Source organism: Carassius carassius, chromosome 38 (genome assembly GCF_963082965.1).
Source record: "Carassius carassius chromosome 38, fCarCar2.1, whole genome shotgun sequence".
Lineage (NCBI taxonomy): Eukaryota > Metazoa > Chordata > Actinopteri > Cypriniformes > Cyprinidae > Carassius > Carassius carassius.
In genome coordinates this window covers 24472188-24485282 of record NC_081792.1, presented here as the reverse complement: position 1 = coordinate 24485282, position 13095 = coordinate 24472188, and the positions used below count along the sequence as shown (strand labels likewise).

The 13095-nt window shown below is 41.0% G+C and overlaps 1 protein-coding gene across 2 annotated transcripts in view; it reads right to left on the bottom strand.

The window, feature by feature from the left end:
* LOC132119612 (guanine nucleotide-binding protein G(i) subunit alpha-2-like) overlaps positions 1–10463 on the bottom strand; it is a 68068-nt gene extending 57605 nt beyond the window's left edge. The window contains exons 1-3 of one of the 2 annotated variants that reach the window (XM_059529729.1): positions 10201–10463; positions 10036–10120; positions 9619–9869 (exon numbers count right to left, since the gene is read on the bottom strand). In XM_059529729.1, coding sequence (XP_059385712.1) covers positions 9619–9736 — 118 coding nt within the window. In that variant the 5' untranslated portion in view covers positions 9737–9869; positions 10036–10120; positions 10201–10463. Of the gene's footprint in view, positions 1–9618 lie in introns of both variants that reach the window. The other variant, XM_059529728.1, reaches the window with a different exon arrangement.
* Between the last annotated feature and the right edge of the window lie 2632 nt (positions 10464–13095).

Genomic DNA, 13095 nt, shown 5'->3' with positions numbered 1-13095 from the left:
CATTTATCTGTCGGTACAGTAAGAGTGTAAAAAAAAAAACTCCGCACACAGGATTGTGTTCTGGGAGTTATTCTCGCTCCATTTATCACCATCAACACTATTAAGCCCGATGGCAAAACCAAAGAGGCGAAAACACAAATCAGTTCAACAGGTTCTGTCAAACCTGTAAAATAGGTTCAGGGTAGCATTACAGATGCATATTGCACACTTGACTATATTCTGCCTGGTTTTTTTGCAATTTGATAAGAATAAAATTATTGGCTACAATACAGGAACTCTGAAAACAATTTATCTAATTAATTTAAACATATGTTATTATATTATTGCTTGAACATGATGTTTCATGAATTTAACCAAACATTTCAAGTAAACTCATGCTGCAAGCAACAGTGTGGGAGATGTTCAGACTTGTCCATGCTTTAAGGGTGATGAGTACAAAGACTCAAATGAATATTTCCCTTGCAAAGGTGAAAAAACAAAGGCAGTTAGAACAATCCAGGACTATAATAAATAATCAGAGCAATATGTGCTGGAATTCACTGTGGGAGATTAAATTTGAACAAAGTTCAAAACATAAAGGATAAGCCCTGCTAAAGAATAATTCCTGGAATTAAGAGGGAAAAGCAGCAACAGCAGGTTATCATAAAAGAGTTTCAGAAATTTGTTTAAGGGGAGATAAAGTTAAAGGCCTCAAACTTCCTCTAAGGCCTAAACTCAAGAGTTCTGGGAGCCTGGAAATACAACTCTTCCCTACATCTGCCACAAGCTAAAAATAGTCCATCATCCATCTAGGCCTTGCAACACTTCCCTCTAAACCAAAAGTTAGAGTTTGGAAAGACCAGAGAGACATCAGCCTGTGTGAAAGTGTCCTAACCAGATGCGACGCAACAAGCATTTTGTCTGTCAATACCAGACGTGCCACGGCTATTAGCGTTGTGCATATAGACGATTAGGGGATCAACAAACGATTATTTTGATAATCGATTAATCGACTAATCAGATTATTTCACTGATTAATAAGTAAACTTTGATTATTCAACTTTTGCAGATAGTTAAAATATTGAGCTATCTATCTCTCTCTCTCTCTCTCTCTCTCTCTCTCTCTATATATATATATATATATATATATATATGTATACACTGCATGTTTACAGTGTTGTGTGTTATATAAGCAATCACACATGATTCCGTTGAGTTTATGAATGCAATGGCTAATCAGAGGAGTTCAGATTAGTCATTGCTGGAACACAGGAGTTTCGTTGTTCAGACTTCTGCTCTCTCATGAATTATCTCACCCTAAACAACAAAGTGCAGACTTGCGTGCGATTTAAGTATAGGACATTTTTTCGTCATGCAGTGTAGATATTTTCACTGATTAACAGGAGTGTTTTTTAAAGTGTATAAACTCACAACACACTTGAAGACAGTGATGATTATCTCTGATATTCTAAATGTTCTTTGCTCATTTCCTGTAGCTGCTGTTTGATTAACTGAGAAAATGTAAGCATTTTAATCAGTAAATTATAATTTTTCTATTAAATTGTTATGTTAAATACAAATTTAGTCATATTAAAAATAATTAATATATTTAGTTAATAAATAACACTAACATTAGGCTGCTTTTAGCCTTACCCTGTAGTTGGTTCACTCTCCAGCTATGAAACTAAGTAAGTAAATAGTTAAATAAATTGGTATGATAATACTGTGTATCTGCAAACTAACAAGCTAACAATAGGATGATATTACTATGGAGCATATCACCCAGCACAGAATACATCAGTTATCACAGCTGTTCAGAATAACGTCTGGGCAGATCCACTCTGCAATTAAACTGATGTTTATAATCCAATTTAAACATATTAAACTTTTTTATATTATTTTAAGTATACACTGAGTGGCTTATACCATCAGTGTTATGGAATACATTTGTTGGTTTGCATCTAGTTCACATTTGCTTTAATTTATTTTCAAGATCTATTGTTGCTTTCAGTGTGGCTATAAAGGGCACGCAAAATGATATTCAAATAACAATCAGACAATTTTAACATTGAATACAGCACATAATCTTTACCTGAGATTAGCATTGTCATAGTTTGTATGCTGTACTTCCAGCCACGACATTGCAAAAAATAGAAATTGCCATTGCAGCTGGTTGGGACAAAAACTCAGATTAACGTGGAAAAGATACTTTTTAACATGATGTGTGTGGTTAGGACATGATTTGAGTCTAAACATGTCTTTCCCAAACAGGGCTCGACAATAAGGACTGCCCGATGGCCCGGGGCCAGCGTGAAAGGCGTTCGGGCCAGTCAGGCCACTGCTGTTTTTCCTGCTTCAGGACCAGTAAAAGTTTCACCACTGGCCCAAAAAATCTTCAGTGTTGTGCACTGTCAAACCAGAGGTCTTTCCTGGCATCAGAAGTAGTTTTAGGGTTAAAAGATTTAATTATTTAAACTTCCTCAGACAGTGACTCAAATCCCTAACCTAGTGTTTACTCTACATGTCTGCTATTAGAGCACAGCCCACTGAGACCTAGAATTAAATGTAGTAACTGATACAAGAAACATTATTAGGATTATTCGCTGTTACTTGACCGAGTAGGTGTCTTGCAGACTCACAAGACAACTGACTCATTAGAAAGCTTAAAGTTTTGGTCCAAATTTAATACACAAATTAAAAGAACCAGTCTGAGTGGGAATGTTACCATCCTAAGTTGATCTATGACACCTAAAGCTTCTCCTTAAAATGTGAAATATTCCTCGCATAAAGATACCAAAAAATAAAAAAAAACAGAACAAAAAATATGAGGAACAAAATCATGATGAGTTTTCAGGTTTTTGTGACTAGCATGTAAAATGGATTTTCTTCTATATGATCCTGCAAGTGTTTCTCATATATATGAAAGGAAAAAAATACATTCAGTTACTTATACAAATGGCAAAATATTCATATTCATTGTATTAAACATTTCATATTCACTAGGGAAATGTTTAATACAATGAATATGAATATTTTGCCATTTGTATAAGTAACTGAATGTATTTTTTTTTTCTTTCATATATATGAGAAACACTTGCAGGATCATATAGAAGAAAATCCATTTTACATGCTAGTAAATCATACTAGCATACTACATCATATTCACTTGGGCACCAGGACACCCTAGGCCGTAGGTCGATGATCGACTTTGTGGTCGTTTCATCCGACCTCCGGCCGTATGTCTTGGACACTCGGGTGAAGAGAGGGGCGGAGCTGTCAACCGATCACCACCTGGTGGTGAGTTGGATCCGATGGCGGGGGAGGAAGCTGGACAGACTCGGCAGACCCAAACGTACTGTGAGGGTCTGCTGGGAACGTTTGGCCGAGTCTCCTGTCAGAGAGATCTTCAACTCCCACCTCCGGCAGAGCTTCGACTGGATCCCGAGGGAGGCTGGAGATATTGAGTCCGAGTGGACCATGTTCTCCACCTCCATTGTCGAAGCGGCCGCTCGGAGCTGTGGCCGTAAGGTTTCCGGTGCCTGTCGAGGTGGCAATCCCCGAACCCGGTGGTGGACACCGGAAGTAAGGGATGCCGTCAAGCTGAAGAAGGAGTCCTATCGGACCTGGTTGGCTTGTGGGACTCCTGAGGCAGCTGACAGGTACCGGCAGGCCAAGCGGACTACAGCCCGGGTGGTTGTGGAGGCAAAAACTCGGGCCTGGGAGGAGTTCGGTGAGGCCATGGAGAAGGACTATCGGTCAGCCTCGAAGAGATTCTGGCAAACCGTCCGGCGCCTCAGGAGAGGGAAGCAGTGCCCTACCAACGCTGTTTACAGTAAAGGTGGGGAGCTGTTGACCTCAACTGGGGATGTCGTTGGACGGTGGAAGGAATACTTCGAGGATCTCCTCAATCCCACTGTCACGTCTTCCATTGAGGAAGCAGAGGCTGAGGGCTCAGATGTGGACTCGTCCATCACCCAAGCTGAAGTCACCGAGGTGGCAAGGCGGCAAGGCACCGGGGGTGGATGAGATCCGCCCTGAGTACCTCAAGTCTCTGGATGTTGTGGGGCTGTCTTGGCTGACACGCCTCTGCAGCATCGCGTGGCAGTCGGGGACGGTGCCTCTGGGATGGCAGACCGGGGTGGTGGTCCCTCTTTTTAAGAAGGGGGACCGGAGGGTGTGTTCCAACTACAGGGGGATCACACTTCTCAGCCTCCCTGGGAAAGTCTATGCCAGGGTACTGGAGAGGAGAATCCGGTCGATAGTAGAACCTCGGATTCAGGAGGAACAGTGTGGTTTTCGTCCAGGCCGTGGAACACTGGACCAGCTCTATACCCTCTACAGGGTGCTGGAGGGTTCATGGGAGTTTGCCCAACCAGTCCACATGTGCTTTGTGGATTTGGAGAAGGCATTCGACTGTGTCCCTCGCGGTGGCCTGTGGAGGGTGCTCCGGGTGTATGGGGTCCGGGGCCCTTTGCTAAGGGCTATCCGGTCCCTGTACGACCGGAGCAGGAGCTTGGTTCGTATTGCCAGCAGTAAGTCAGACTTGTTCCCGGTGCGTGTTGGGCTCCGTTGGACGCCCTTTGTCACCGGTTCTGTTCATGATTATTATGGACAGAATTTCTAGGCGCAGCCAGGGGCCGGAGGGGGTCAGGTTTGGTGACAACACGATTTCGTCTCTGCTCTTTGCGGATGATGTTGTCGTGTTGGCCCAATCAAGCCAGGACCTTCAGCATGCACTAGGACGGTTTGCAGCCGAGTGTGAAGCGGCTGGGATGAGAATCAGCACCTCCAAATCCGAGGCCATGGTCCTCAGTCGGAAAAGGGTGGCTTGCCCACTTCAGGTTGGTGGAGAGTTCCTGCCTCAAGTGGAGGAGTTTAAGTATCTTGGGGTCTTGTTCACGAGTGAGGGAAGGATGGAACGGGAGATTGACAGACGGATCGGTGCAGCTTCTGCAGTAATGCGGTCGATGTACCGGTCTGTCGTGGTGAAGAAAGAGCTGAGCCGCAAGGCGAAGCTCTCGATTTACCGGTCAATCTACGTTCCTACTCTCACCTATGGGTCATGAGCTTTGGGTCATGACCGAAAGGACAAGATCCCGGATACAGGCGGCCGAAATGAGCTTTCTCCGCAGGGTGGCTGGGCGATCCCTTAGAGATAGGGTGAGAAGCTCAGTCACCCGGGAGGAGCTCAGAGTAGAGCCGCTGCTCCTCCACATCGAGAGGGGTCAGCTGAGGTGGCTCGGGCATCTGTTCCGGATGCCTCCTGGACGCCTTCCCGGGAAGGTGTTCCGGGCGCGTCCCACTGGGAGGAGACCCCGGGGAAGACCTAGGACACGCTGGAGAGACTATGTCTCCCGGCTGGCCTGGGAACGCCTCGGTGTCCCCCCAGAAGAGCTGGAGGAAGTGTCTAGGGAGAGGGAAGTCTGGGGTTCTCTGCTTAGACTGCTGCCCCCGCGACCCGGCCCCGGATAAGCGGAAGAAGATGGATGGATGGATATTCACTAGGGATGTGCACGGATAGTCGAACATTAGAATATTCGTTCTGCTCTAATTATTCGATAAATAAAAATGATATTCGAATTTCGCAGCAAAAAAAAAAAAAAAAAAAAAAAAGTTCACAATAAAACCTAATTTGGTCACTTTCTGTGATTCTCCACGGCATATTTGAAGGTGTATGCAAGCAAAAAATAATTAATGAATGATTAAGGGGCCATTCACATATCGCGCCTAATAAGGCGTGGAAAAGGCTATGCGCGCCACTTTCTCCTTCTTTCCAAAGCGCTCGGGCAGAAGCGCTCCTGAAGCCTGGTTTATACTCGACGCGTCCACAGGAGCGCGAAGTTGCGCGCGGCAAAAATGACGTCATTGCGGTGTGGGCGGTCCTGCGCGTTGGGTTCGCAAGACCCAATTTCGCCTGGCGGTGTGCGCGACATTTTTTGTAACAATGCGCGTGGCGCCGCATCCGAAGATGAACGACTTCGAAGCGACTTTGTCCGAGCTGGTTCGTCTGTACCAGCATATTTATGATCCCTCCATGCGGGACCATAGAGACAGCCAGATGGCACAGAATTCCTGGAGAGAAATTGCAAAGACGTTGGGGAAGGAAGAAGTTTTTTGTCGAAAAGTATGGAAAAATCTGAGAGACAAGTTTGTCAAAGCAAAGAAAAAAGTCCATGGAAGAAGTGGTGACTCAGGTGGATACAAGAACAATCCTTCGATATTAAACGAACTTGGTTGGCTGTTCCAGTTTGTAAAGCACTGTGAAACCGATTCCAATGTGGAAGTTGAGGTGAGCAATATTTTTGTTTAATTACTTTTTCTCTTTTAAAAGAAAAACAAGGTATTACTCACATTTTGGGGGGGGGGGGTAATTTAATTTCGTTTTGTTCTGACGTAATTATATGATGCACTGTAACACTTTTTGCATTTTGTCTTTTAGTTAACATCAACAAACACAACAACTCTTCTTCAGCATTCAGCACGTCCAGAGCCAGAGGCGCCATGTTCTCAGTGTTGTTGTTCCGGCAAACTACTTCTTCGCCGCCAATTCCAGGTGGTTTAGAGGAGAATTACTCCGAGTCGCCCCCTGTCGGTTAAAAAAATAGTACAACGGCGAGCGCGTCAAGTATAAACGCCTCGTCCGTTTGCGGAGGTGCGCGCGCAGTCTGCGGAGACTCGCGCTGCAGAGCCAGGCGAAAAAGTATAAACAAGGCTTGAGGCGACGCGTTCTCTCCATGAAGACGCGGAAATTTCAGCAAAGGATAAATGGACTTGCAGCAAAAAAAAAATCGCTTTCAGTAGCTCTGCTACTAAATTTATTTCAAAATGACAATCCATATACAGCTACGATCAGCTGTTCCTTCATCTTGACTGAGCTTTCAACATTGTTACAGGAAAGGATGAAGCTGAATGTTTAGTTCTTGTCACATGACCTGCGGTGCGCTTGTGGCATTCTGAAAAGTTGAGATGTTTTTAACTCGATGCGGTGCGGACGCACCTGGAAAAAACGGGACCGCGTCGCACCGCGTGCGCATCGCGACCACGTCGCTTCCATTATGAGGGCGCATACCGCGTGCCAACATTGGAAATAACGAACTTGAGCATACAAAAGACGCGATATGTGAACGCCGCCTAAAAGAACTGCGGTCTTCTACAGTACTTCACATTTGCCGTGGAGAATCACAGAAAGTGATCCAAGAACATTGTTGCAGCATCTCTCAAGCAACGAATAAACACCGCTAACTTGGAGAATGCAGTGAAAACTCCTCTTCTCGCGTCTGCCCTAGACCCTCGGCACAAACATCTCAGGTTTCTCGATGAAAACATGAGAGAATTAAGAAAAAAAAAACTTTTTTGAACATTATCAGAACATTTTCCTTGATGCGAGTGGTGCGGATGCAGTCGCCACGATGAAGAGGATGCAATGCGCACTCGTCGAAAAAGGCTAAACCAGTTCTTCAGCGATGATTACAGAGAGTCCAGCCGAGACGAGTGGGAACAGTTCTTGCTGGAGCCATGTATTCCACCAGATGAGGATCCCATTCAGTGGTGAAACGAAAACACGAAGCGCTTCACAAAATGTATTCGCTTAGCACACCGTTATTTGTGAGTCCCGCCAACGTCTGTGCCGTCAGAGCGCGTTTTCTCCGCAGCCGGCCTTATTGTTAACAGACTAAGGAGCCGACTTTCCCCCGATCATGTTTACATGCCCGTATTTCTTAACAAGAACATTTGAAACAATAGAAAAAAAGCAAAAAAGATTTGCTGACAGTTTAAAAGTTAAGTGTAAGATACATTCTGTACAATAGCCTAATTGCTGCAGGCTGCTTTACGTTTTTTCTTTGTTCACTTTTTTTTTTTTTTTGCTTTTAATCTGTACTTTTGTTTGTTTGCACGCATTGTTAAAGGTTTTCAGCTACAAAACACGATGTGTAATGTTCAAGCTTATTGTAAGCTTGTTCAAAATGACGAAAACAAATGTTGCTGAAAAATAACGTCCGACTCATTAAACTTAATTGAAATAAACGAATATTCGAATATTCGTTTTTTGTGAGCTCAAATATTCGAATGTGATATTTGTGGAAAACGCCCATCCCTAATATTCACCTGCCACAAATACCATTACGAAGGATAACTAACAGATTGTGTTTGACATATTTAATGGGGAAACCAAACAAAATGAACATGTAAGTCCAAAAACTGCTGGGCATGACGTTGTCTCCATCACATATGCTTTTAAAAGTTAACTCAGTGGTACACCAAAGCAATTTTCTGACTTCATAAAGTAAAATTCGAACGGCTTGAGAACTCCCCATAAAAAGCTCCACACAAAGTATTTCATTTCTCAGTCCTTAACAAACACGCAAAGCAGTATAATATACAACCCCTGCCAAAATATACTCTCAGCACTTTCTTTGGCTCAGGGCGGATGTTCCTGGCTTCTTTTGGGCTCTAAGCCTTCCAAAAACATTCCCCCGACATATTTCCTTCATTTCTGTTAAAACACAGTTTGGACCATGTCAAAGTGCACACTGAGTGTGAATCTGTGCGGCAATGCTGCACAACAAGAGATGTTGAGAGTGACCACAGGCACTGTCAAAACATTACCTCAACCTCTCCCCTTAAAGTCACACTGAAATAAGCAGTTTCCACATCAATGTACTTTGGTTTTTCTGCGATTGAGTAAGTTTCACACACTACCAGGCAGAAGTTTGGGCACATCACAGTCAATCTGTTTCTCAGATTCTTATACAGCTTTTGATCTAAATCACACCCTTAAAAAGGATGTTTGAACCAAATGACCAAAAACCATGTATGTGCGCAGCAAACATCCTTCAGTTTTATAAAGCAACCCAGCCCAGGATGCACAATTCAAAAATTAATTGTAACAACAAGATCATGGGTTCGATTCCCAGGAAAAGAAGACACTAATAAAAAAAAAAAATGTAAATATGTACCTAGAATGCAATGTAAGTCACTTTGGATAAAAGCATCTGTTAAATGCATAAATGTAATTTGAATAAGGGTAGCTACTATTATTACTTTTTTAAACATGTTGAGCTTGCTACAAAATGTTCACTCTTCCATTTGTGGCATTGTGTTGTGATGCCTTTACTATTACTCTATAATGTGGAAAATAAGTCATAATTTCATAAAGAGTAGGTGTGTCCAGACTTTTAACTGGCAGAGCTACCTTCTGAAGCAATAATACTAACCTGTTGAGTGCCAAAAATGAACGTCATCATATTTCACAGCACATACACATAGCATATAGTAACTAATCTTCTCAAATGACAAGCTTATCTCAACCAATTCTGACATGCATCAGGTCACAATTGGAGTAAAATAATAATAATAAAAAAAACTAATACCTGAAAAACAAGATTTAGAAAAGTATGTGCCACTTAAACTGCCAAACAAGTAAACGCTTGCTTTATCATAGTTGTTTTTTTTTGAGGAGGAAACCTGAGGCTCATACGTTATCTAGAAACTTCACAAAAACATCTCCCTTTCTGTTCCAAACGCGTTCAAAACGAGTTGTTTAATCAAACACTAATCGGTGTGACGAAGTGCTACAAAAAGTTATATTTTCCCGCAGCAGCGAGTCGCTGACCGTTATCTGTGTGACCCGTCACTCACCCAACAACAGCAGTTTCACTTCTTTGGCTGCTTTCTCTCCGTCCTCGCGCAGATTCCTGTCAATCATTTTGGATCGCTCGGCCGCGACTTTATCTTCCTGGCTCACGGTGCAGCCCATGGTTCCGAATGCACGCTTCAGGGCGACGGATTTATGGGTATAGATTTAGGAGAATTTTTTTTTAAGGTATTGACCTTTCAAAGCGTCTGGAGTTTTTTAAAAAGTGTCTTCCGTGCCTAACTTCCTCTTTAGGCTTTGAAAAAAAAAAAAAGACTGTCGTAAGTCCAAGGAGGGGAAATGTCCTTTAGAAAATAGTAACGTTAAATCCAAAACGTCCGAAAAAAATCTTTCAAAAGACGTTCTGAGATTAGGATAAAAGACGAATTCATATATTTGAGATACTGAGATTAGAACAACACCTGGAGTCTGTTGACGTTTAGACTTCCAAGAGAGATGAAGTAACGTTAACGTTAGCCAGACGCTGGAATTTTTACATCACGCGGACTGGGAAGAAAAACAAAAACTTATGTCCACAAATCCAAAAAAAGTTTGCAAAAAAATAATAAAATAAAATTGATATTTACCGCTCGTGTTCAGATATTGAGTAACGTTAGAACAGCAAACCGAAAGATGAGACAATCGGCGACAAGAAACTGAATGAGTCAGAAAATGCAAAAATCCTCGGTTATTCCGTCCACTGATCGACGAGGGGTTTGAATAATATGCGCCGTTAAGTAGCTAACGCTGAGCGGTCTCTGATTTATTTCAGTGTTTTTAAAACGCCACACCCCAGACTGCTGAGAAGTTGCTCTCTGCCACACAGCAGAAGATCGTTTAGAACTGTTGGGCACCTCGCGCATCGCCAGCCAGCCTTTCTCTGATACGCCCACCGCGGGTGCTCATGGGAAATGTAGTTTTCCGCAGTATTCCGGTTTAAATACATACATTCAGATTCACTTGGATAACAAAATAACTGCTAATTAATTACAGAAAATATATATATATTCTATATTGCGGTCTATTAATAATTTCACTGTACTCCATTTAAACTTTTACTTTTAAATGTGGTATTTATTCATGTATTTAGTTGCATATATCTATAAGAATAACTATTTTTGGGAGGTTTCTTTGGACGAAATGGCCTGTGTGTTGTGTGTATATTAGGCTACAGCTGACTTTCTCTTGTTTGCCGTTCAATGATGCCAAATGACATTCTTTAGGGCCTGTTACAAATGTCTTTTGTTTTGATGCAGTGATTTCGGCATGTTTTCTGTGTGATTTGTGCTCCGGTAGGATTAGAAACCTTGTTTAATGCGCCCGCAGCCCCGCAATGATTTTTCCATATTTAATGCGTTTCCAGCGTTTGGGCAGATTTGATCAGCGCTAGACATATCACTGTGTTTCATGCGCCCCCGTGTGTCAGAAATTATATGTATTTATTTATACTTTATACTAAAACAAAATTTTTTTATCTCAGATGCAAAGACTTTTAGTGTAGTAAACGGTAAAACTATTTGCGCTACAAACCAATGTGTAAAATAATATAAGAAATAACATGTCTGTATCGAACAGCAGCACAACGAGCTGTTTTGTACCGCTAAAAAAATAAAAATAAAAAAATTACCCAGGCAAGTCTTGCACATTCAAGTTACAAATGCACAGTTCTTACATTAAAACAATGTGGGTAAACAGAACTTAAAATAAAAAGTATAAAAGTATATATAATTGCATAAATTACTTGCGGTAAAACGAACAGATTACACATGCACAGAGAAACAAAATTAGATAAATTAGAGCAATTGTAGAAATGACATTGAATAAACATTTTTGGTTTCCCAAAGTATCTTTCAGTGAACCTTCTTAAGAGATAAAAAAATACTCAGGGTGAAGAACAGAGAAAGGTTCCATGGTAAGGTTTTTCATACCAATTATGAACCTTTATTTTGAAGAGTGTATTGAGGGGATGTATATTAAATGTATTTTTAAATTATTATTATTATTATTTGGAATTCAGCATGCATGTCAGATTGGATGTGTTTGAATACATTATTAACAAAAATGCTCTATCCATTTTGAGAAGAGCATGAGGAAACAAATCATATGAACGTTTTTAGGGAACTGCTGTTTCTAGGCAAGATTCTGTTTTGACATAAACAGCTTTAGATTTAGGTGGACCATCAGCAGGATGGAAAAGAGACAGCTGTTGAGGGTGGAAGAAGAGATCTGCAGGTTTGATTCAAAGAACTGCTTTCAGACCACTGTGCGCTTGAAAAAGATACTTCATTTGAACCTGCAATTAGTGTAGCATTGCTTTATAGAGATCTGCTAAATGGCACATAAACATGGCATTTAATTCCCCTTTACCTCAGTGAGCAACAGAGACATCATATACAAACTTACATGAATATGAGAAATACAGCTGTAGACTGAATCGAGAATGAATGAATATTATTTATTCTTTTTTTGATTTGAACATTGTTTACAGTACATTAACTGCCAGCAATGTACTCAATACTGAGAATAAAGAAAATAAAGACATAAACTGGCTTTTAAAAACTATTACGTTTTAATCATCAGACTCAACATCATCTGACTATTTACAATATACAAACTATAGATGTGCTTATAATATAAAGGGTTTACATTTATGTACATTGTGTATAAATGCTGTCAATGAATTCATAAAAACTGTTACAAACAGATGACACTTTCATTACATCACAAGGGAAACATCACACTGACTGGACACAAGTACACAGCTGCTAAAAAGACAATTAAATTCTTGCCCCTTCTGCTACTTTGTAATACCTGATCTGGAGATCATATAATTGTATGATCTGCAGGTGCTTAAAAAAATGCTGCTGTCAGCCCAGACGTAAGCTGTGCATTAGAAAGCCTGGGGATGGCAGCACAGCATTATGGGGGATCTTATTGTTCAGGGCAGTTTCTGGTGCACCACTGGTAATGCTGGTTGCAGCAAACAGATTGTACTTTTATAAAGGGAACAATATTTATCCATTATTCATCATTGATACTAAAGGTTCCTACTTTGTGCTATACGATAGTAAGTTAATTAGATCTTACTGGTTAACCTAAACTTCCTTCATCATAAAATCATTATTTTATGCAGTGGATACATCAAACAGGAGACGTTTCTTCTTAAAAATACTCACAAGCATCATACTCTCTTTAAAAAATAATCACAAACATTATCAAATCAAAATTACAGTTGCTCTCAGTGAATCTCAAATGTCACTCTAAAACCAAATAACAGAAATATATGATATATATGTAATATACAGTACATCTGGGGCAGGTAAGATTTAGTAATGTTTTTGAAAGAATTATTTTATGCTTAAAAATACAGTATTTAAAATAACTGTTTTCTATTTGAATATAATGGCAAAGCTATATTTCCATCAGTCATTAAGAAAAGATTATAATATGCTGACTTGGTGTTCATTTTTGATCATTCTTTG